The sequence below is a fragment of the Spinacia oleracea genome, chromosome 4 (assembly GCF_020520425.1).
Source record: "Spinacia oleracea cultivar Varoflay chromosome 4, BTI_SOV_V1, whole genome shotgun sequence".
In the NCBI taxonomy this organism is placed as follows: domain Eukaryota; kingdom Viridiplantae; phylum Streptophyta; class Magnoliopsida; order Caryophyllales; family Amaranthaceae; genus Spinacia; species Spinacia oleracea.
Window position 1 is genome coordinate 181,467,687 of NC_079490.1, and position 26,634 is coordinate 181,494,320.

General features: G+C 38.9%; 2 protein-coding genes across 2 annotated transcripts; both read right to left on the minus strand.

The window, feature by feature from the left end:
- Nucleotides 1–1,807: 1,807 nt before the first annotated feature.
- On the minus strand, nucleotides 1,808–5,114 carry LOC130471849 (uncharacterized). Its single transcript, XM_056842175.1, has 3 exons — nucleotides 4,988–5,114; nucleotides 3,709–3,811; nucleotides 1,808–2,262 (listed from the first exon to the last, which is right to left on the minus strand). Exons 2-3 carry the CDS (start codon nucleotides 3,806–3,808, stop codon nucleotides 2,060–2,062), a joined length of 303 nt encoding a protein of 100 aa, XP_056698153.1. The 5' UTR covers nucleotides 3,809–3,811; nucleotides 4,988–5,114; the 3' UTR covers nucleotides 1,808–2,059.
- A 13,723-nt stretch (nucleotides 5,115–18,837) lies between these two features.
- Nucleotides 18,838–24,456, minus strand: LOC110798061 (uncharacterized). Its single transcript, XM_056842760.1, is given in 5 exon segments — nucleotides 18,838–19,076; nucleotides 19,079–19,262; nucleotides 20,264–20,873; nucleotides 23,956–24,081; nucleotides 24,224–24,456. Coding segments are annotated over 5 exon segments (1,392 nt in total).
- Between the last annotated feature and the right edge of the window lie 2,178 nt (nucleotides 24,457–26,634).

The window sequence follows — 26,634 nt, forward strand, 5'->3', positions numbered from 1 at the left end:
GGTGGGGAGTTATAGCGTGTGGGTGCTTATGTGGCGATTTTTATTTATTTATTTTGTTTATTATCATAAAATAAGCTATATGAGTATTTTTTGTGGATATTTTGTGACACACTTTTCGAGATGGATATTCGACACGACGACTGAGAGGAATTTTTGTACGCTTTCAAGTAACATTTTATCACATTTTTAAAGGTGAAATTTGGACAAGTTTTTTGAGGTCACAAAAACAATAAAAAAATTCAACTTAAAAATAAAAATAAATTAAAAACTTTCAATAGATCGAGATTAGACTGAAATCAAAAAGGATATTGGATATAAAAGAGATGCATTTGGATGAACACTTTTGCTCTGATCGTCACCAAATTTTAACACGTTATTGCTATCATCTAAACCTTAACATCCAACGGTTGGATTGTGTTGTTTTGTGCTTCTAAATTAGATACTTTGTATTTGGTTTTCTTCTTGATATCCATTTATTTGGATTTTTTTTAAAATAAAAATTGAACTCTATGTTTTGTTTTTCAGGTTATTGTTTTATTTTTGTTTTCTCAAAAATCGTGTTAAAAATGTATTCCGTATCTTGAAAAAGCTGTCTTAAAATTTCCTTGAAAATTGTGTCAAAAACGTACCTTGAATAACAAGTTCAAATATCTACTTAAAAAAGTGTTTATACTTGCATGTATAACCGAGCCTAAAAAATGTGTCAAAATGTGACTCGAAAAATGCGTCAAAACGTTTCTTGAATAACGTGTTAAAATATTGGCTTGGAAAAGTGTTCTACACTTGCATTGAAATCGTGTCTTAAAAAATGTGTCAAAAATATGCCTCAGAAAATTGTTAAAGTGATGCCTCAAAAAAAGTGTCGGATAATATTTATTTTAAAAAAAAGCTTAAAGAAATAGCAAAATACAATCAAATTACAAATATACTCAAAAAAAAAGAGTAGAATGGCATGTTGGCCGAAAACACAACAGGTTATCGGCCACATGCCTTGTATAAAATTGATGGGTATAAAGGTTAAGACGTATTCAGATATAACTAGCTTCTGAGCTCGTTCAAAGAATGGGTGGTTATATATTGGTTATTTAATCGCCTTCCTAAGTTTTAATTTTATCGAGCTTGTGATTTTAGTAAGAATATATATGATTTAAATAGAGGTAGAATTTGAAAGTTGAAATAATACATATTAGTAAATTAATATGAGTGTTAAAGGGGGAGATGAAGCTTGTGAAAGATGTTCAATGAATAAATTGATGTTGTAGGAGAAAGATGACGTGTAAGAGGCAGTTGGAGTTATAAAATAAAGCAAACAACAACAAAAATTGGACAAAAAAAAAACAAATTAATTGTGGGAAGAATAAATAAGCAACACGTGTCATCTAATCAAATGTGATTTCGCTAATAGCACGTGTCATCTAATCAAATGTGATTTCGCTTTTTAAATACTAAAAAGGTAAACTTGTTTTTTATGGACTGCTCAAAAGTTGAATTATTCGCATCAATTTTTCCTAATTATAGTCCTTTCTACTTCAACTAAAACTCAGTCTCATTTTCTTCCTTCGGGATCTTTGAATCCTTTAAAAGGTTATACGACCAAAAACACTTTAAACTAAATAAGAATACATATTATTGGTTAATCTAACAACTAATTTTTTTTATCACTGGTTAATCTAACCACCACTTGTTTGAGAAGTCTACGAATAAAACATTAAAACCTCAACATTGGGAAACAGACATCATCGGAAGGTACCTCCAAAGTCAAGAACTAGACAGGCATGTATTCGGAATATGAATCTGTTGGTTAAATTTGTTATTATTATTTTTCAATGATCTCTGAGTAAGAGTTTAATTGTTCTTGATTTTTGTCTACAGTTTGGGGTTTGATGACACCATATCATCTTACTATGACTACGACTCTAGCTCGCTGGACGGTTGTGCTTCTTCCAAGAACATCGTTTCCCAAAGAAAACTTCGCCAAAAACTTAACAAGCTTCCTTGTGTTCCGACTTTGCATTCTGGTCAGACTGTATGGGTTCATCATTTTAGCCCTGTGTTTAGCCTAGTCCTGTTTATCACCACCACTGGGTTTGATCTGGCTAGCAGCAGCCTTAGCTTTGGCTACGAAAGCAGGATCTGGCTCATGCTTATTAGTAGGCTCTTTCATTGCCATGTATGCGTAGAATGCAAGCATCATATTAACTGATATAACGGCCAGAAATCCACTCAGCAGTGTTTGAGAATAAGGTGATATGTGTGAGAAACCTGCATTAACAATTTAGCAGCAGTACTGAGGATTAAAATTAAAAGTATGAGTTGTAACTTGTAAGTCAAGGCAATAAAAACAAAATAAACAGTTGGAATTAAATAGTTAAGCCTTCAAATCCTAATAGTTGTAATTGATCTTGATTATGTGAAGAGAAAAATAGGCAGCTGGTTGCCACAAAGGTGCACAACATTTCAGAAATCTTTTGACACTCAGGTATTCCAAACAAAATTTCCAAGTCATAAAAGATCAAAATAAAACAAGTAAAGAACATAAAGTAATGCGAATTCCAATCGCTACTGAATACTGAGGACAATTTCAGAACATTCAAATCGCTACTGAATACTGAATACTCCGTACTGATACACTTTTCCAATGAATGGTAAATCATTATCCAAATGTTCATCATTGCCTTTTGAATGAACAATTGTAGTACAGAAGCAAAGCTTTCAAAGTTTCGTGCTGATAAAGTAATAACATTTTTGTAAATGGCAAGGAAATGCAAATACAGAAATATCCTATAATCCCAGACACTAAAGTGGGAAAAAACGGATAATGGGACAATAATGTCATAATTTACAATCTTAATACCACTACGTCCACTAGAAACTTAGAATAACAGAAGATGCAACGTTTACTCCGATTCCGAAGAAACTGCATGCTTTGTGCTTAATGTCTGATTTTTGTTTTGATCCCTAAAAGTATGATCCAGGAGAGAGGGAAGAAAAGCAGGGTCAAAATGAGCAGAAAAACGTATGCGAGCCCCTACATTATTGACGACCGATGTAGCTCATTACGTTAATGAGAAGAGGGCTAGGCAACATCTGATATAGTATAACAAGCTGAACAACCTCTTTCAATCAACCTCCTTCAAAACAGAGGTCCTTCATATTTTTTTGAATCCTTTGGTGAGTGTTCCGGCCAATGCTCAAAAAACTTTCTTAATATGCCGGTCTCATTATTGTGAGAACAATGCATCACAGGCTTCTAGTTGTGGCCCAATTCTTCTTACATCCCATAAAAACAATTTTCACCATCCTATCAACCTTCCTTTACTAAGTTCCTTTTCTTGAGGAGAACCGTCATATCAACCTTCACTTCCACGTATTGTCATCCGAATTCTAGACTCCATGAAAGAGATGATCAACTATGACTATTATATAATCCTTAAATGCAGGTGGGTAATTTTACAAGAATTCTAGATGGGCTTGCCCTTTTTGCTAGTGTGTAAACATGAAATGTCAAATGTTGTTACAGCAAGGCTCAGATACAAGCACAAGTAGACAAATCCCACACAACATGAATGGTTTTTCTTATAGCATAACCAAATACTTTCCACATTATGGGACAACTAGTATAACTATCAGCTTAATTGTTGGTGTATCCGGGCCACTGGCTCTTAATTATGTCTTATATACAAGTAACTCGAGGATAAAAAAACTTACCAGGGAACCAGTCGTGCTGAAAGCCGTATAGGATTGCGAATGGAAATATCCACATGAATGTCGAGGCAACAAAAAACTTTCTGGTCACCATTGCTGCCATAACCTAGAACGAAAGGACAACATATTAATATTTAGATTGTGCTTACTCAGAACACAGTATGTTCTGGTAAATTTAACTGGCAAGGGAACCTAATTTGTCAAACTAGTACCATAATTAGTCCACACGTTCAAGTTTATGGTTTGCAGGAGAATGGGTGAGTTAAGTAACATTGGATTGTACTCCTTTATCTATTATACAATCTATTATACAATGAGATAGCACAAGTCCTCCCAAGTCCTAACCCTGTGAAATGTTAAAGGCACTCACCTCTACAAAAGTCTTTCTACACATCATAAAAAACACCTTTTCTCGATTTACATTAGTCTTACCTAAGATGTTATTATTACAAAATCAGTCCTTCGTAAAATGTTTAAAAGTTTATGCATTTTAATGTGCTGACAATGATAGCATAAAATTGTAAGACAAAAATGTAAGAATCAAATCCAACGTTCTCCTGAATGTTGCTTAGGTACGATACCCAACACACACATTCAGGTGCATCTGTAGAATGCTTTCCACTCCCCCTAAACCCGAGCATACATATTTGGGTTAGAACCCTATGTAGAAATCCGAGCATACATATTTGGGTTAGAACCCTATGTAGAGAATTGGAAAGTCTTAAGTATTTCATTAATCGTAATTGCCTTTATATAGGCTTGATATAAGCGACTAGGTTAATATGAGAAATATAAACTAAACCTAAGAGAAAATGATAAGGTAGTGGCGAGGTGTAAGATCAACATACGGTTTCTCTTAAATTTGATCCTTCGCAAGAATGCTTATCGGTTTTGAACATTGAAGCGTAGGTATTGCACATAATCTCCCCATACATTGGCCAACACATTAAAAATAAGGGTCCCAAAAAATTTGATTTTCATATGATTAGTTTACTTGTTCATCCTAAAAAACCAACTCAATCGTAAACTTAGGCTAGTAGCTATAGAATTGAGATCCATTTCATAGTCAAATATATACCATTAAATTCGCGAACAAAGGTACACAAATCTTCATATGAGTGAAAAATCAGATGGGTATCAATCATCTTAATTTTTTAACAATAATTCCCTAGAAAAAGGAAGCAACTTTATCAATTATTGACCATAAATTAAACAAATACAGTATCAAGAAGAAAGAGACAGAAATCAAATCAAAGAGACAGAAATGGGTAATAAATCAAACCTTATGTATTTGATTACTCCTGATAAGCTAGCTCTGGCCTCTGATTCTTCACTTAATTAACCATCACACTCGACAAATCCAACCAAAACTGTGAATGTGATTTTGTTGAGTAGGAGGGGAGACTTTGGAAGAAAGATAATAATATGGGCCTTGCTAATTGCTATAGCCGAGTTCAGACTTGATGGATAGTTTATTAATTATATACTCCGTAAATCTCTTCTCTGTTCTATAATAAAACTATCCATAAAACACCAATTCTTAAATGAATTCGGTCCACGCTAAATTTATTGTGGATCATGTTTAAAAGTATGTCAAAAACTTGTGCAGAATTCAATTTGGCATGTTTATTAGGATTAGTATTAAAAATAAAAATCAAATTGGTATAGTTGATTAATGTTGTGTTTGAATAATGTGATATAGTTTAGCTATATAAGAAATTATTTGAATATATAATTATGCATGGTATGCATTAAAGTTTTAACATGAGGCATTAATAAACATAATTTATATGTTTTGAATCACTTAAATATCATAAGTTGTGTTATTAGATTGGTGGTTAAAGTTCTAACTCATGAACATGAAGTCATGAGTTCAAGTATCGATATTTAATTTCTTGAGTGAGTTCATGGTTAAGTCGTGTCTTGAATACCGTCAAAAGTAAAATTGAGCAATCTTTTAGAGACGGAGGTCAGGAGTACTATCCCACATCATTCTACTCCCCCTGTCCTTTTTTGTTTGCCACATTTTTCTCTTCAAGGTGTCCATTTGAGATTGCGACATACCTTAAATGAAAATTATTCCACTTGCTCTCTCTTCTCATGGACTCACTCTATCAACCTTTGTGCGAATTTCACACCCAATTTTTAATAAAGTGAATTTTTAATATGGAACAATAAAAAAAAGATGGAGGTGTAGACACCTACTTTTGTCCCCGTTCCCGTAAGGGAAAGGTTCGATGATGAAAACGTAAAGCTCCACTTGACAACGCATCTCCTATAAAATAAACGAATCTCTATTCCCCATTTCATTTTACCCGAAACCTACTATTTATGGAAACCTGCTAAAAATAGTAACTACCGTAAAAGGTAGCTTCTGAAAGTGGCAAGTCATAAAAGATAGAAACCTGTCAGAATTAGGTGTTGCACTCCAACATAAATCCTAAATGAGATAGAAAACCGCGAGAATCCTATTCCTAATAGGATTCGGAAATAGGAGTTACGTATTAATTAAAATCCTAACGAACCTAGAGTCCATAACGGGCCCAGACGCATTCCGTCATAAAATTGATACGCGCTAAAAGACTCGAATTAATCTCAAACTCTACGGATTTTAGGAATCCGAATCTGACTAAACAAAACTACCCAGACCCTATTTTCAACGCCTGGCTCTGGGCGCCGAAATCTTCGGCGCCCAGGCCTGGGCGCTGAAAATACCTGGCTACGTCTTTTTTCCTAATTCTTTGTGGATTAGAACTCTGCAATTCTATCTTTCCACGAACTCTTCCCTATAAATAAGCCCCTAATTTCGACGTGAAAGGACACACAACAACACATAATTATATTCTGAGTATTGACTCCAACCCTTAGCCTAAGCCTCTCGCTGCGAAACTGTTCACGCGTTCTGTCGCAATCGATCCATAAATCGAATAGAACGTATCCTGTCCCATAATTGAGATTCGTTATATAAAAAGGAGAAATAGCAAAGTCAAAGTGGTTAGTTTTCTGAGAACCGTGACGCACCTCTCAAGGGTGCGTCGTAATGTGTCCCTTTTCGATGATTTAACTGCTTTCCTCGCCCTTTTTATGAACTGTTAAACTAACCTAATCTGAATGTTCTATCACGCCTAACAAATATAATATTTTTGGGAAATCGGATTATCATGCTAGGTCCCTTAATGCTATTTAAATAAGATAACCGCGATCGAATTAGTATTATATGTTGCATATTGCTAAAATCAACACAGATTAGTTTAATAGTTAACGCATGTCCCTTCAATTATTTATGCTGAGCTAGTAAGGATATCCTGCCTCTGGAGTCATCGACGAGCGAATTACTCCTCTCGGTAGTTACAGTCCCCCGAACCCTCAATCTCTACCTTGCGGGTGTATATTGAGAGATCCCCACACCAGGGATCACAAGGGAACCTACGGCCGTCGTGGTCAAACATAATTGCACTCCTTTTATGTCACGATAACCGGGTTTTGTCAGTTTTTCTCATTGTCGTTAAAAACTGAATGGCGACTCCTATATTACTAGTCAATTGGGTGTATACTCACAGGAAATCCAATTACACTTGATTGAATAAAAAGAATCGTCACACCCACGAGGGACAAGGTCACGCATTAGCCTCGCGCTTTTTCGACCCCCTCACAGTGGCGACTCCACTGGGGAGAGTGAAGGAAATACTCGTGCTTGTAGGTAATCAAAATAGCCGAAGGGTGAAACGATCCTACCCCGCGTTTATTTCCCCATCAAGTTGGGACGACCTGAAAATCAGCATATTAATGTGAACGGGCAGAACATCATAACGAATCTCGGCTCCCTCGGGAGTTGGGACTAAGGATACCTTTTTTCGCCAATAGGGGGTGCATACGCCGCGCATGTTTCCCACTCGGTACTTGTGCAGGTAGTACACCTATCCCGAACCCAATCTCTCGCCCATTAGGTCCCTCTCGCCTGCATGCCCCCTTGGCTTGCACTTGCGGGTTGACCTCTTGAGCGAAATTCGTCTGTTGAAGACACTACCTCGACCGGGGCATGTGTTGGATCTACGATAGAAGCGGTACCAAGCCAGGCGCAAATAAACTACCCATAGAAGCTTATCATAAACTACATGGCATATTTAATTTTCAAACCCATGTTTGTAATGTAGTTATGTGTAGCGAAATATGTGATTGTGTGTGACAAACTATCCTAGAAAACCAACGACCTCAAAAAACTGCCCAAACATTCATAGACTAATTTGCCAAAGAGTTATACCGAAACACGCGTTCCGCAAACCCGAATGATCGCCACAAAATAAGCGACGCTCGGGATGGCCTGTAACGAATCCCACAAACGCTGTTACGCGTAAAGGACGTTATTAGGCAAGCACGTAAGTCGAAGTCGCATAAACAGAAGACAGAAAACGAGAACCAGCCAGGGACGCATTTTCAACGCCCCTTGATGGGCGCCAGAATTTCTCACGCCCCTAGCTGGGCGCTGAAGTTGCTGCTTGGCCTTCTGGTCAGGCGCAGCAGCCTCGGTGCCCGAGCGAAAGGAAAATACGTAGCGCAAAAAAAATGCTCATCAAAAGAATTGCTACGAAGGCGTAAGAAAAGCACTCGATTTCAAAAAGCGACTCGTGAAAAATTAATAACTCTTTGTGTCGTTGTTGGGCCTCCTACGGCGGCAATGCTCGGCATCAAAACCGAACATGCTAACAACTACGAATGTCACACGGGCAAGTGTTTCGAAAATCCAAAGAATGACCAAAAAAAAAAACCAAAAAGTGTACCGACAGAAGAAAGAGCGAAAAAAAAAAAACCAATTTAGAGAGTCGAAGTCTAGACTAAGTAATGCTTGAAACTTTGGGAACCTAAACTTTAGCTTATCTTATGCCTAGGACTGGTCCTGCCACTTGGTGCCGATCAGGGAATCAACGGCTAGTGCGTCTCGAAGATACATCGCCAACACCAGGTTTAGTAACTCCAAGCTCCGTCCGTCGTCCCTCATTTCAAGGATCTCCGCTTCCCCAACCTCGATTCGCACCTCCAAACATGTCCATCGAAGATTTGCGAGACCAGATGGTCCAAATGACCCAACTTATGGGCCAACTGAAAATGGAAAACGAAGCCTTAGCGGCTGCGCAAGCCAAAAATGACCTCGAAAACGAGAAGAGGATTGAGAAAATGGTCCTACAGCAAACCATGGGGAGCAAATACTTCTCCCTCGAGCCTGAACCTTTTCCTGACAAATTACCAAAAAAGTTCAGTTCATCTGACTTACCAAAGTTCAAGGCCACGGACAACCCCCGTGATCATCTACTGAGCTTTGTGAATACCATGAACTTGAAAGGCGTGGACAAGTCCATGTACTTACCTGCCTTTCCTTTGTCCTTGGAACCTGTGCCGCTCAAATGGTACTATCACCAGGACCCTAAGCTCTTCCCCACTTGGGAAGACTTTGTCAATGTCTTCATCAAGCAATACTCGTCGAACATGGATTTCCAAGTCACCATGCGCGAGCTGGAAGTTCTCTTCCAAAAGAAAAATGAGGGTTTCACGACCTACTTTGCTAGATGGAGGGACCAGGCGGCCCAGCTAATCAATAGGCCTCCTGAAACAGAATTGGTCCAAAAATTCATTGACAACCTGGACCCGGCTTACAGACAACACCTTAGGTACCTGGGACTCGACACTTTCAAAAGAGTTTATGACGTGGGAATAAAGATCGAGGACGACCTCGCCAAAACCATACAGAGCAAACCCACATATAAGACCAACACCTATAATCGGGGTAACACATCCCAAGCCCAAGAAGTCCATGCTGTAGAAGAGGCTCCCGCCCGAAGAAACCCTGTAAGATGGGTCCGAGACCGAAAGTTTGCCCCACTCGGGTCAACTTTGGTACAAGCCTTTGAAAGACTAACCAATCAAGGAAAGTTGAGACCTATAGGCCCCACCCGTGACCCTCCTGTCAAAAACAAATATTGGGTCGAAGGTACTAACTGCAAATTCCATCAAGGAAATGGGCATGACACTGAAAACTGCTGGACTCTAAAACATACGATCCAGGACATGATAGAGGATGAAGTAATACCTCTCCCCAACGTTGGCAAACCCAACAACAACAAGAGCCCACTCGGCTCTTGTCACATCTCTCTTGACCAACCAGAGAATTTCGACCCCACAGTGTATATTACACCCCAAGGTGCACCACTCGCTGTGGTCCCTATGGATCGAATCGAGAGGGAAGTGTGCGGTGTGTGGAATGATGATGCTGAAGATATTTACCTGTCTCAAGTCTCGGGCCAGGACCTCTTCACTGAAACTTGGCCCGGGTATGCTCTCATTGACACCACCCCTCAGGAGCCCGAGGTCGACAACCTCACCCGATCCGGAAGGATATACCAACCGGATATTCACCCGCCTCCTATGGACGACATCCCGGTTAGGCAAACTCCTGAGAATGGACGGCACACCACCGTCGCGGAAGTCATTGAAAATCCTCTCCTGAAGCAACTAAAAAGAACCAAGGCTGAGATTACCATCTGGGATCTTATGTGTACTTCAAAAGAACATCGCGAAAAGCTTATTCTCTCACTTGACCTCATCTCAGTACCTACAGATATCACACCTGACTCATTGGTTAGCCATGTCACGAGAGATGCCGGGGAAAAGGCCATAGTTTTCACTGATAAAGACTTACCCAAAGAGGGGGGTGCTCACAATAAAGCCCTTTACCTAGTGGTTGGATGCAAAGGAAAAAACATCCCCCTAGCGCCCATTGCTTGGGGCTAGGAAACGATGATTTCCAAACCTCCACGCAAGGGGTGCGAGCTTATGATAACTCCCGAAGGCCTGTATTGGGAAAAATCAACCTTACCATACAAACCGGGCCTGTGGCACGCACCATGGAGTTTCAAATAATCGACATCAAGCCCACCTTCAACCTCCTCTTGGGGCGACCTTGGCTCCATGACTTAGGAGGTGTGGCTTCTACCTTGCACCAAATGGTTAAACTTAACCATAACGGGGTAATACTAGAAATTTGCGCCCCTCCTCTCGACGTTAGTTGTACTATGGTTGGAACAGCCGAAAATGCAGACGACCTTTATGGGTTTCAAATGGAAGAAACAATCCAGTTCATCGAAGATTATGATCCAGCATTCCTAGACCCGCATGCATCCCGAGTCATCCCTAGAATGCTGTTAGCTCAAGGTTATTTCCCAGGAACCCCATTGGGCATAAAGAAGAAGGAATACACGTTCCATCCTTTTCCCGACAAATCTACTCCCTTTGGCTTAGGTTATGAACCAACGGAGGAAGATATTGCTGACCGCCTATCTAGGCTACGCCTTAACAAAACCAAAAAAACCACCCTCCTTCCCCCATATCAAAGGACCCTTAACGGGATGTTCATTCGGGAAGGAGAAGAACACCCATGTTGTGATTTCCCTGAACCCTTCGTCCAGGATGGCTTGCTAAAACCCGGATTTGAAATTTTCCATGACTGCCACACCTTGGATGAGGCACCCCACCTCACCAAGACTAAAACAACTGAAATATTGGACAATCTGGCTCTGTGGACATTGTTTAACGAATCGAGGCCTATGGAGGACGAGACTGTGATGACTACCCTATCTTTACAAGATGAAGGTTTCGATCCAACCCGGTTAATCTCTCCTACATCAACACTAGAAGAGGTCGAGAACGGATGGGTGAAGACATATCAGTGGGTCAACACAAAAGGAATGGAATTCAAGATGAGTACCGGTGAAGGACCGAAGTTTTATGAGACTAAACCCCAGGCTTGAGCCACATAGAGCACCATTAGTAAAAAACGCCTAGTAGTTCTTTAGATTGATAGAAAAAAATAATAGAGACTTTAGATGGTCATAAGGCCCTTTAGAATATGGGTCAGTTTTATTTCAGTGTGTTTTCCTTACTTTCCGAATCAATAAAGGCGTAATATTTCTCCTAAAAAATTTTCTAACACTAAACACCAAATGTACTTGCAAAATACAAAAATAAAGAGGCGGCCCACTCTAGGCCCAACAAACAAAGTCCACTCGGTTTTGAAATAGTGCCATGGGAACCAGTTCCCGAAACCCACAAAATAAACCACACTATCCCATCCCCAAAACCTAAAGAGCCAACCAGTGTCATCATAAGAGCCAATCCATGCAACCCAAAATCAAAGGAAATCAAAAATTTAAAACAATGCAAATGTTACCCAAAAAAAATAGATTCATAAACATAGATTCCATCATATCCTTCACTAACAACCCACCTCCAAAGCCTACACAAAGATCTTCATAAATTCCGCACCCTAACTCCATTTTCAAAACTGTTTTGAGTCACCAATAGAAAAAATTAATCTGGACAAAAGTGCATTTCACGCTAACAGTCAAAAAAGCCTCCAAAATAGCCTCAAAATTAACTTTAACTATGAAGCAAAATATCAAGGCACAAAAAAAAGAGAAAGAAATAGAAATAAACGCAAGAACATGTGAAGCAAAGCGTCAAAAACAGACCGCCCAAGTCATTTTCAGCGCCCAGGGCTGGGCGCCGAAATTTCTGACGCCCCAGCCTAGGCGTTGAAACTCTCTGCCTGCCAAAAGTTTTCTTTTTGAAAGTGCTCGTCATTTTATCCGCACACAACGGAAAAATAACGAACACTTGGGGGGTACAGTACGTATCCAAATAGGTTTACCAAGAATATAACTATACAAATTGGTCGAATTTTACGCAACCTATGGCAAAAAAAACGGCAGATGAAAATAATGGCAAATACTTCACTCATTTGACCAATTAAGTAATATGTTTCCACTTCAGGACATATCTACCGAAATCCGGCATACTAGAACTTATTCTAAAGCTAGAACTACGCGCGACCTGATTCTGACAAGATACGTAGGCAATCCTTACCAAGGATTCGGTCCAAATAAAAAATGTATTCTTTGTGCAAAGAGTGTTACACGTATAAAGAGGAGAAACAAAATAAAAAGAGTGAAAATGAAAACAAAAAAAAACGCCTTTATTAAAATATAATAAGAAGGAAAACAAAGTGCTAGGAATAAAAAACAAACACAACTGAAATAAATAAAGGGCACCTACACCCTAACAAGAATTATACTACTCTAGTTCTTCTGGATCATCAAATAAAGTCTTGTAGAGAGCAATGTTCGCAGGATCCACCCCTATAGTCTTCTGCGCTGCCCCAATATCAATCTCCATAAGAACCGGCTCCTGGACACTAACTTCTAAAGATGCCAAGGCTTCAAAAACATTCTCAGTTATAGCCCGCTCAGCCTCAAGGGCACAAACAATGGTGGGAGAAGGATTATTATCATCAACTGGACCAGCCACTGTTTCTACAGGCGGCTGAGCCTTCCTAACCCGTACATTGTTCCGGCGACGATCTCCGCGAGAGCTTGCATTTCTTTTAACAACAGCAGGCCCCTTCATGTTAGGCATCTTTTTAGGCCTGAAACTGAAACGGGGAGGAACTTCCTTTCGCTTTCGATCAGGACGAGCTTTCACAGTCTTAAAACTATAGGTACGAGGTTTGGCAGAATCAGGACCCTCATACTTAACACGAATACGAGGTATCAAAAGCTCAGCCGGCTCCCCATTTCGAGCCTCGGTCCTCACATCTTTGTCATCGGAGCTCATCCACAACTTGTAGTTTTCAGAAAGACCCACGAAGCCATTTGTAGCTACGGCCCAACGCGGGAGACCATCATAATACTTGGCCCACGCTAGGACCCGTGTTTGTGCAAAGGCCGCTACCTTAGGAGGTACCGTATCAGAAAAGGGGATAGTCTGCCTTAAACCATATTGACGCATGACTCGGTAAGGGAAAATATAAATGGGACGAGATAGCCCCAACAAAGAAACATAAACCGATACATCAGACCCCCCTGTCATAGTAGTCAAACCCCACCATGGTACCACCCACTTAATAGAACAAATGCCATAAGTAAAAAAGGAGGTCCATTCGGCCTCGTCCTGGCCTTGGTGCAAGTATTTTCGGTTACCCAAAGCTATAGGGCGATAATGTTTAGGATCGGCAGGAGCTTCCAAAAGTCTAAGCCGTTCCGCAAGCCAAATCTGCAAAAACAGGTACGATAGAATCAAAAGAATGAAAAGAAAGAAAAAAGGGTTCCTGGGGCGCAGTTTCAACGCCCAGGACCAGGCGCCGAATATTCCAGCGCCTAGACCTGGGCGCTGAAACTCAGCCCCAGGCAAAAAGAAATATATGCAAAAAAAAACATACATGTGCGCAAGGAAAAGATCGATTACCTCCAGTAATAGGGGGCTTCCCTTAAAATGTTCGGATTTGGCATCCTTCTTCAGCTCATCCGCACTCAGCAAAGTCTCAGCAACAACCAACGGCATAATAGAATAGCAACTTTCCATCTGGCTAATCAAGGGGATCAACCTTATGTCACCGAACTCACCATTATTATTCGACAGCAAATAATGATTCAACAAGCAAAATACAAGGGCTCGAATGTTCAATTTTTGTTCGGTCATATTTTTACTAAGCCTAAAGTGATGTTTTACAAGTTTTGCCAAATTAACCTTATCATCTACAACAATCTCAGCAAACATGTTATCATCTAGCCCTAGGAAAGCCCTTATGGTTGTTTTACCCTCTTCAACAGTGTCAGGGGTAACAGGAGTAGCATTAGTAGGATAACCAAGGGTCGCAGCAAATTCATCGGGCAAAGGACATATTTCATTGCCCCGAAAGGAAAAAACATGATGATCGGAGTCCCAAAAGCTTAGGGCAGCATGCAGAATATTATAATCAATATTAATTTGTTGTAAGCCTAAAAGTGCCTCTAAGTGGTATTCTTTTAACAAAGCTTTTTCTGTGGGAGTAAGGGCCCGTAGCCAACGCCTAACAGTCCGTTGGAGTGAGAAAGTAGGGATCGACACGGCAAAAGCAGTAAATAATTAGAGCACAACAAGAAGAGAGAAAGAATTTGAGAGTGGTGGAAAATAAGGACGTATCTAGCCCCTATATATAGCTGAACGCACCCCATGACATCCTGATCCCATTCGGAAACGTGTTAGGAAATCCGAAAGTCAAATATTATCAGGAAAGTACTTTCAGCGCCCACGCCTGGGCGCCGAAATGTTTGACGCCTGAACTTGGGCGCTGAAAATGCAGCCCAAGGCCCAGATTTCACGAAACACGGAACAGGAAAGGACTTAAGACCGTGTTGCTAAAACACGGGGCCCTATTGCAAGAAGGATCAAGCCGAAAGCACCTTTAACTCCCAAATAAGAAAAAAATAATAACATTAAAACTTGGTCGAAACTTAGACTCGTCTCAGAAAATGCTCATGCACACTTTTCAAAAAAGCAAGTTAAATATCATGGTCATTCTTCGAAACACCAAAAATATGTGTCGTCAAGTCATTGGTTTTCCAAATAGAAAATGTCTGTCTGTCAAAGGGATAATCCGGGCCAAGCTAAAACCGGATGTCGCCTGAAAACTAAAGTCGCACTCCACGGCTTCGCTAAAATAGCACACTACTATAGGAGGTCTCTCGCACATACGAGCGTGACCCCAAACATGATTACAAGATGCAAAAAACAACCGACGAGCCCCAACGCTTGGGGGCTCGCAAAAAAAAAATGGACTCCCACAAGGAGCGCGCAATCAAAATCACATTCCCAGACTGCGCCACACACCATATCATGTTTGGATATCTCAAAAAAATAATAATATTGTTAAACAAAAATATACACAGTGTGGACCCACTTATAGGACACATCTAATCAGGAAATATTACGACCCACCAACAGGTTGTAATCCCAAAAGCCCTTCTACATAGGCAAAATAAGAAATTCAAAATGGGCTCGCCCACCCTCAGCGGGCGGGGTGTGCGTCACTAAGCCGCGCAGGTCCTCAGTTTTCGAAAGAAATAAAATCTTTAAATAGGCTCGCCATCTTCAGCCGGCGGGGTCTACGGTGCAAACCACGTAGGTCCTTATTTTCAAAAAATCAAAATAAATTTCAAAACAGATTCGTCCACTTCTATCGGACGGGGCGTCCACCCTCAGCGGACAGGTTCGCCATCTTCAGCCGGCGGGGTCTACGTCACAAACCGCGTAGGTCCTTATTTTCAAAACATCAAAACATATTCGTCCACTTCTATCGGACGGGGCGTCCACCCTCAGCGGACAGGCTCGCCATCTTCAGCCGGCGGGGTCTGCGTCACTAACCGCGCAGGTCCTTAGTCGCTGCATCGATAACTTTTTCGGTTTTCCCTTTTTCCAAAAATTAAAGGATTGGTTTTTCGTTTTTCCAAAAAAGAACGATGTGCTGGAATTTCCTTCGTTTTACGTCCTATAAAAACAAGGGGGTTTTCTCGTTTAGCTAGCCCTGAAAATGAGAATCTTTAAAAAAGTTTTACCTCGTGATTGGGCTTGGCCAGGCCCAATTACACTTTACAGCTTTGATTTCGAAAACATCTGTAGCTACTCCCAATGACAAAGTGAGGGAGTTTCTACGCACCTTTAGATCCTTCCAATGACAAAGTGAAGAAGTTTCTATACTATCAGTTGACAAATCCCAATGACACGTGAGGGATATGTCGACGCTTCAAGTGATGACCCTTAAGTCAAATGTTACCACTCGCGGGCTCGTGAGATCCTCGCAAAGCAGGTCACATACACCATGGCTTGTGTGACGCACTCCGTCTAATACTTTGACCATCGTCTTACTCCAAGACTCAGTCAAAGTGGGGGTTAACTGTAGACACCTACTTTTGTCCCCGTTCCCGTAAGGGAAAGGTTCGATGATGAAAACGTAAAGCTCCACTTGACAACGCATCTCCTATAAAATAAACGAATCTCGATTCCCCATTTCATTTTACCCGAAACCTACTATTTATGGAAACCTGCTAAAAATAGTAACTGCCGTAAAAGGTAGCTTCTGAAAGTGGCAAGTCATAAAAGATAGAAACCTGTCAGAATTAGGTGTTGCACTCCAACATAAATCCTAAATGAGATAGAAAACCGCGAGAATCCTATTCCTAATAGGATTCGGAAATAGGAGTTACGTATTAATTAAAATCCTAACGAACCTAGAGTTCGTAACGGGCCCAGACGCATTCCGTCATAAAATTGATACGCGCTAAAAGACTCGAATTAATCTCAAACTTCCCAGACCCTATTTTCAACGCCTGGCTCTGGGCGCCGAAATCTTCGGCGCCCAGGCCTGGGCGCTGAAAATACCTGGGTACGTCTTTTTTCCTAATTCTTTGTGGATTAGAACTCTGCAATTCTATCTTTCCACGAACTCTTCCCTATAAATAGGCCCCTAATTTCGACGTGAAAGGACACACAACAACACATAATTATATTCTGAGTATTGACTCCAACCCTTAGCCTAAGCCTCTCGCTGCGAAACTGTTCACGCGTTCTGTCGCAATCGATCCATAAATCGAACAGAACGTATCCTGTCCCATAATTGAGATTCGTTATATAAAAAGGAGAAATAGCAAAGTCAAAGTGGTTAGTTTTCTGAGAATCGTGACGCACCTCTCAAGGGTGCGTCGTAATGTGTCCCTTTTCGATGATTTAACTGCTTTCCTCGCCCTTTTTATGAACTGTTAAACTAACCTAATCTGAATGTTCTATCACGCCTAACAAATATAATATTTTTGGGAAATCGGATTATCATGCTAGGTCCCTTAATGCTATTTAAATCAGATAATCGCGATCGAATTAGTATTATATGTTGCATATTGCTAAAATCAACTCAGATTAGTTTAATAGTTAACGCATGTCCTTTCAATTATTTATGCTGAGCTAGTAAGGATATCCTGCCTCTGGAGTTATCGACGAGCGAATTACTCCTCTCGGTAGTTACAGTCCCCCGAACCCTCAATCTCTACCTTGCGGGTGTATATTGAGAGATCCCCACACCAGGGATCACAAGGGAACCTACGGCCGTCGTGGTCAAACATAATTGCACTCTTTTTATGTCACGATAACCGGGTTTTGTCAGTTTTTCTCATTGTCGTTAAAAACTGAATGGCGACTCCTATATTACTAGTCAATTGGGTGTATACTCACAGGAAATCCAATTACACTTGATTGAATAAAAAGAATCGTCACACCCACGAGGGACAAGGTCACGCATTAGCCTCGCGCTTTTTCGACCCCCTCACAGGAGGGAGTATTAGCACATCTTCAACTAGTATTTTTGTTGTGTGAGTACATTCAAGTAATTTAAACGTGAACCCTCGTTCGGCAAGGTGGGATAAAATGGATAACATGAGTTACTCCATAGTATGTACGCCGTATAAGCTCCTTCCCTCGAAGAATTATAGCTTGGTCAGAAATTGAGTTGCAATAAAATTCTTGCATAACATGCATTGCCCCTTCTAAAAAAAAGAAAAAGAGTTCGAGCGCAACTTTTCGTGCTTTCAAGGGTATCTCAAATCAATATTGGAGTGTCAAAGTTATTTCTCATATACTTTGTATTAATATTTTGCAACTATGAGTCGATCTCTTCACCATATGGCATATAAACAAATCTGACATTTGCAATTGCTTCTCACGTGCAGTGTAAGTCAATGACCGAAAAAACTTAGTCAATGCCGGAAACTTGTCTTTGGTTGTCTTTCGCAAATTAAATTTACATGGATGTGTTATTTCACAAAAAAAAGTATATAAGGTCCTCAACCATACGCAAGTCTACTTCTCTTATTCCTGTATCTCCGCTCTTCCAACTCGCAAATTTTAGGTTATAAAAGGTTCTTTTATAACAAAATAAAGTCACACGTGCTGCTCACGTGCAAGTCAATGGCCGGAAAAGCTCAGTCAATGCCGGAAACTTGCCTTTGGTTGTCTTTCACAAATAAAAATTACATTAAGGTGTGATTTCACATAAAAAAGTATATAAGGTCATTTCTCGGTAAATTTGGAATATAAAAGGTCATTTTTGACAAATTTGTCAAAAATCAATAAATATATCGATGTGAAACTAATAATATCTCAGATGACTACATTTTTTCTTAATTACGTGTAAATTACAAAAGATAATTAAAAGTTATACCGTGAATAGTGTAAAGTTGAGATAGTGCCATATATGGGGAGCGGAGAGAGGGAATCCAAGAATCAAATGCAGAATGGAAACAATGACTTTCCAGCAGTCCAATAACCATTAGCAACATATACACAGCCATCACCAACTGATACACCCCCATATACTTCTGATCCAGTCTCATATGACCACAAAACAACCCCTGTCTTGGCATCCATTGCATATATATTACCTTGCTTATCGTACGATCCGGCGAACACAACACCATTAGCTATCGTTACAGGGCCGAAGCTAACACCGTCGCTAGTGTTAGCGTGGTCCATAAGATTTCACCACCTCGAGGATCGATGGCCACCCATCCTCCTGCTTTTGTGGTTATGTTCGAGGGCTTAAGAGTGAAATTCTTGAAGTCACTATTGGAAATGTTGGTGTATACTCTTCTTCCATCTGTAGCGGCTCCCCATATGGCTCCTCCCTTCATGCCTCCTGTTCCAGCCTCCTACACGACCACAACTTTGTTAGAACATGGATTGAATATATATAGAGAGAAGATTTCACATTACATAATTCGTCTAGTCTTAATACTTGAGTTGCTCTGACATGCATGGCATTTAATTCATCTAGTCTTAAAATCATGTGGAGAAATTTGAATCATTGAAGTGAGTTTTGATAAACCAATGTATAAGTTGAATAAAATAATAAAATACAAAGTAACATGATACATATATTTACAAGTTTTAAATGGATCTGAGGGGTGAAAAGCTAAATTTGTTTGAATCTTAAGAAAAAATTAACAATAGTTTTATTAAATACTTCCTCCGTTCTTATTTACATGACACAATTGGGTTTTAGACATTATTCACACAAGCGCATTTGACTTCCTTTTGTGATTTATGCATAAGAAAAAATTCGGTGGGGTCTTATTAGATTCGTCTCAATAAAAAAAATACTTTTTAAATATCAATTTTTTTTTATTTTTTTCTTATCCACAATGGAAGATAGTACGTAATATTTGTAATCGTGCATTGGCAAACATGCCTAAATAATTGTGTCATTTAAAAATTAAAAGAACAGAGGAAGTATTAGTGGAATGGTAACATATAGCATGTGAAAAAAGTGTTAAAACAAGACCCTCTTATCATGCTCTGATGAATACAATTATAGCACGTACTAGTTATAAAAAAAATACATTTATAGCATGACTTAAATGTATGTTTTTTTTATGTGACATATATAATACAACGTCACACTTGTACCTAACATGCAGTTTATATATGTCACATTCTGCATCTAACAATGTAGACATGTAATTTGTGGTGGGAGTACACCCACACAACCTAACCAGTTACAGATTATACGTAGATTAGTATCAAATACAACCGGTACAATTTAATCAAGAACAAACAAAAGAAGTAGTCCATATATAAGAGATCGAGAATCATATACTTATATAGCAAAACAATAATGAGAATAATTAAGAAAGTAAAGATACATGCATACCGTGATCCAAATGATGTCCCCAGTATCCCTATCCAAAGCACAAGCAATCCCACTCATTTGAACAGCAACAACAACATCTAGTCTTCGTGTTGGACACCCTTTGACCTCCACACTCAACAACATTGGGGCCTCGCCAAAATCAGCATCAGGGTTAGGCCCCGGAGGACAATTAGGGGTTAAAAGATTCATACATTTAGCAAACCATACATCATACCCTCCTAACTGACGGTACCACTTAATATTTCCAGTCTCCAACTCTAATTCCAAAATAGAGTTCTCATGGTTTTCAGGCTCTATACACTCCTCTGATTGTGTAGGGATAGTCTGGTTGTTTTCTCTTTCTTGGCATGCCTCGACACAATCTGGAGCCGAGTACAGGTTCCCTGTGGCAATGTAGACAAGTTTTCTCGACACATCGATCGAAGGGCTGCTACCCCATATAGCTGCACCTGAGTACTCTCCTCTTTTGCCTTTGTTATATGGTAGCATATAGGTTTGCCATAGGATTTTACCTGTTTCAGCGTTTAGTTTTGCCAAGCTACCACGAAAGGTGCAACATTTTTCTATGCTCGCTAGCTCTTCTAGTGAGGACGTTCCTACATAAAATGCCCTACATGCACATTTGTTTTTTTGTCAAATTAAATATATATATTGACAAACATATAAATTAGAAAACTTAAACTCTGTCTCAATCAGTATCTTTTTGTTTTCAGTTTTTTGTTTTTACAAAATTAAAATCTAAAATATGGAATCACAAACATTAATTTTCAGTTTTTTGCATGTTATAAGTTTTTTACAAAATCAACATGATTAATATAAGTATGATTATATTTTATTTTATGATTCAATCTAAATCATATGACTTATAAAATAAAAACAAAAATTGAAACTGACAGTAGTACGGAACAAGCCCTTAGTTATAAGGTTGATGACATAAAAGGGGGGAAAAACAAAGGAGAGAACATATTGCACATTACAACTTGAACCGGTCGATTTTTTCCTAGTTTATATTAACCTCATTTTGAATTTATCACGGAAAGTGGATCTTTATATGTACTCCCTCCGTATTTATTTAATGGATACACTTGGGTGGGCACGGGTATTAAGAAAAATAATTGAATGAAATAAAATAATAAAGCAAGTGGGGTTGAGTAGATATTTTAATAAATAAACAAGTGGGGACCATGTCAATATTAACAATAATTATATATAAAAATTTTGAGTAAGTTCATCCATGCATGGAATTTGAGTGAGGTTTTGACATTCTTGTATTTGGTTGTTTGAGCTTTTGGAATTTGACTTAGTTGATTTCATTTTTAACCAATATGAGGAGATTTTATGGGTTAAAATGAGGAAGACAAATAATTTTAGTTGCAAATAAATAGCTCAATATTAGGCTTGTGAAATAGGGAAGGAAAAAAGAAAAAGTAAAAGTAACCATTATTGTAGATTTTCCGTAAAAATATCTTAAATATATTAGTTTTTCATTTTATAGAATCGTAAATATTAAATGTAAAAAAGTTACTACTTAATTGTATTTTTACCCAAAGTTACTATCCACTTTTCAAAGTTACTCCTCAATTTTCAACAAGAATCAACTCTTGGAGGGCTCTTGGGCAAGAGCTATCTTGAAGTAGCTCTCCATGAAGAGCTACTCAAGAGCCCATCAAGAACCACTCAAGAGCCCCAATGTTGGTCAAGAGCTAGTTCTTATTGGAGAGCTACTTGGAGAGCCACTCCAAGAGCCCCAATGTACATGCTCTTAGATTTTTTTTATATGGTTTTCCATAAAACAAACCATGTATTAATCAAAGAAAACACTAAATATGTTTTAGTTCCGCAAAAATAAAATTTTCACAACAAATCCTAAATCATGCACAAACCTTTTTAACTGCAGTGGTTTCATAACAAATCCTAAAAGAGCAAAAGGAAGCATCAAGATTGCCTCAAACCAAAAAGCCCACCTCACGCAAGATGGCTTCCGGCCTAGAATATTAAACAAGTCAATATGGTGAAAAGGAAATCAACCTAATAAGTGAATTTAAAGCAAGCACAAGAGACACTGATATAGTTGATTGATTGGTGATAATGAGACAAATTGAGATCGAGTTCAAACTTTCTCAACTTGACTTAATTTTTCATGAAATACCCCAAGTTTTTAGGAAATTCACCAAATGTCCTCAAGTTTCAATAATACATAAAATACTGCTATTTCAAAACTTAATACACCAAATACCCCTATTTCAAAACACAATACACAAAACATCCTTGATGACGTCATCAACCCCATAATGAACCAATTAACGTCTAATTAACCCACCTAAAATAACACCCCTAATCAACCCATCCGTTAACAAACCTAATTAACCCATCCATTAACCCACTAACCCACCCATTTCTTTTTCTTTTCTCTCTCCCTTCTTTTTTCCAGTAACTCACCAGAAGGAACCTTCCCCTCCCCTCCCCTCCTTGCCAGTTACCACCACCACCTCTACGAGCCCCCTGCCAGCACTGCCCTCCTAGACGGCGTTACGTTGCCGCTTCATCTCTCTCCTCTCCCCCTTTACTGTTTTTTCTCTCTCCTAAAGTCGAAAGCATTTGGGAAGGATTTTCCCTAAATTTGTTTGAGGGATTTGAAAATGATGATTTGAAGATCGACAACATCTCAATCGAATAAATTTTTTATCTAATTTGGTTTTGCCGACATACGCATCCGTATTTTTGTCCAAAAAAGCAAAAGCATCAAACTGTGGCTTCCAGATTGGGCAAACCCATATGAGATTTCTAAGGTAAATTGAATGTTAAAGCAAAATTAGTATTCAAATATTTCAACTAAAATTAAAATTAAGAAAAATACAAGTAGAGTCTTCTTGGAAGGATTGAAAACAGATGACTTAAAAAGGTTGGTTGATAGATTCCAACAAATTGTTCGAAGATGGCTTTGCATTTCCTAAAACTATGATCAATTTTAGGAAATTTAAGAATGATGGTGTTGGAGGAAGCCGATCCTTAATCGCCAATTGAACTGAAGGAAAGGAGAGAGAAAGATGGAAGAGGAGGAAGACGATGAATCATTCATGGAGGTGGCTAGAGATGGCGTTGAGGAGAGAGAAAATAAATCGGCGACGATGGAGGTGGGAAATCGGCAGCCCAAACTGGAAGAAGAAATGGGGGAGAGAGAAAAGAAAAAAGTGGGTTAATTAAGAGTTTAGTGGATTAATTGGGAAGAAACGGGTTAATGGGTGGGTTAATTGGGTTACTTGGGGTTGATGACGTCATAAGGGTACTTCGTGTATTAAGTTTTGAAATAGGGTTATTTTATGTATTATTGAAAGTTGAGAACACTTGGTGAATTTCCTAAAAACTCAGGGGTATTTCATGAAAAATCCGTTTTTTATTTGTTATAAAGTAAGTTGGATTTTTTTATTGGTCGTATTTTAATGACTCTTTGATGTCATGCGTTAGCTTTTTTTTTTCTTTTGGCAAATAAATATTGAATTTCATTTACCAAGTGGAGATATTACAATGACACTAAAGCAACAGTACCGCTACAAACAACAAGCAACCATAAAGAGCAAGCTAGCCCTCAAAGACCTCACTTAGCTCTACAAGCAATACAAAACAGAATTCTATTGACAACTACTGGAATCCAACCGATTATTAAAAAGCTTAGCATTTCTCTGCATCCAAACTGCATACACAGTTTCAGTGAACGCCATGCTATAGATGACATCGTTCTTCCTGGAGCTTTTGCTTTTCTTTGCAGCCCATCTAAATTCCTCTTGCCAGCATTGTAACCCCCTATAGATGCTAAGATCCTGCAACACCATTTTCGAAATCTCATCAGAGTAGCAACACATAAAGAATAGATGATTCTAGCTTTCATAATGCATCTGACATAAACAACAAGTGCTCATAATATTCAAATTCCAATTGATAAGTCTATCTTTAGTGGCCAACCTGTTCTGTACAACAAGCCAAGTAATGAAAGTACTCTTTGGTCTGGCCTTGTTGTTACAAATGAATTTTCTCCACTCAACATGAGCTCCCCCATCATGCAGGTGTTTGTATATTTTCTGTATTCTGAACTTTCCTGCTGTAACAAACTGACCAAATCCTCCATTTTGTATGAACACCTCTCTGTATTGACATATTTTCCTTAGTGACCAAGTAAGGCCATTAGGAATAGGCATTGTCCAGAAATTTAATATAATAAGTATGGATCCATTTAACCCATAACCTATTTTGCTTCAAATTCAGAGAGAGCCCAACAATGCTTCAAAACAACAGCCTTGTTCCATACCGTGAGGTCTTTAAGATTCCACCCACCACAACTTTTAGGCAAGTACAGTTGCTCCCAATACACATGAGCCTTCTTGGACCCAGCATCAGACCCAGTCCACAAGAAACACCTACAGATTCCCTGTATTTCTTTCATTACCTTCTTTGGGAGAACAAAGATGTGACACCAATATAATTGTATTCCAATATGAACTGATTTTATCAGTTGCATTCTTCCAGCATAAGAAAGCATTCTGGCAGACCAGCTCTTAATCCTTGCCACAGTCTTTTCAATAAGGGGTTTACACTCAGTATAACTGAGTTTCTTAGTGGTTAAAGGCACACCAAGATATTTTACTGGGAAGCTTCCTTTAGGTATACCCAACACCCCCACAATATGGTCAGCAATATCACCTGAAACACCAACTATATAAACCTCACTCTTATGAAGATTATTCTGCAGACCAGAAGCTTCAGAGAATTTACTAAAGGCTGCTAATAGGGAAGTAACAGAAGGGATATCAGCCCTAGAAAACAACAAATGATCATCTGCAAACATCATAAGGGTGAGATCTACCTTCTTAAATCTTGGATGGTACCTGAACTTTGTATCAGCAGTCAAAGAAGCTAGGCACCTAGACAAGTACTCCATTCCAATAGCAAAGAGGTATGGAGACATAAGATCTCCCTGTCTTAAACCCTTTTTTGCAGGAATGGGAGAGGTAGGCAAATCATGTGTTAGCTTTACTTACATAGAACTTGTATTTTTTTAATTCTAAAATAAATTAGAAATCCTATTTCTCATTTGCCAAAATCTAATGAGTTTCTAATAAATTATAAATACCCGCTTTAATTTAATATATTAGATTAAATTGGAAACTTCCCTTAAAAAATCCATATATGAAAATAATACAGATTGAAATAATTTCAGGTCGAATTCGGACTCCGATTCGGATTCGGGTCGGAGTCTACGCAGACTTCATATCCACCCGCCTCCAGTTCGGATTCAAATTCTGACTTTTTTTAATCGGATTGGATGTGATTTTCCTTCGGATCGGGTCAGACTTGGTTCGGATTCGAATGTGATTGCCATCCCTAGTCACAGAATCACATGAACTATATGCCATGTAAATGCTCACATGTTCCTTGTTATATGCATCAGGTGAAAGGCTGAGTCTGTGGGTGGCTGTAGGATTCTTCACAATAGGTGTATCAATAATATTTTTCTAAAAGAAACCAAGTCCGTGTATGCAAATTTGTTCGTTACAAGCTGTTGTTGGAATTAGAAGTAGGGTTCTTCCAAAATGGCTTACATGTAGAAGATTTTTTTGCACTGTTCTTTTGTGGATGATCAAGGTGAAGGTTTTAGTGGTTGTCAGCGTGAAGTAGACAATATAGTGGTGGTTGTCGGTGTGGAGGGGAAAGGTGAAGGGTGAAGGGGAGGGATGGGGTTGATGTTTTTATAAGGATATTAATATACTTTCACAATTAATACGAGGACGATTTAGTGAAATAGGACGTCAACTATAACCTTTTTTTTATATAAATTTGCCTAACAAATACGGAGTATCAAAGTATCATAACCAATTGCCTGTTGGTTTAGTGGTGATTAGGGCTGAACATGATGGGGAGGACTGCACATTCTATCCCCCCACAACAACAATTGGGAGGGACTGAAATCTATCCACCCAGAACTTATCCCGCATTCGGATTAACCTAAGGGAGAACCAGATGGTAACACCAAAATAAATAAATATCAATGTATAGTATGAGCTCCACCCAATCAATCTCCATGATTGGTGAGTGAAACATATCAAAGGTATTTTCGTAAATAAATTGTCAAAATATACAATCTACATATTTAAATGGAAATTTTGTGAAACACTGCCTTAATGTTGGGACGTTTTATGAATTACTACCTTATAATTTTTTTTTTATATTTTCCTACCTTGTAAGTTTGATATGTTTGAATAACACTACCTTGTAACAGAAAACGTTAAATCTCTCCGTTTGTGGGCCCCATCCCCAACGATTTTATTTCATTTATCATTCCTCTTTCTCAGTCTCTGTTCTCTACTCCGCTTTCTCAA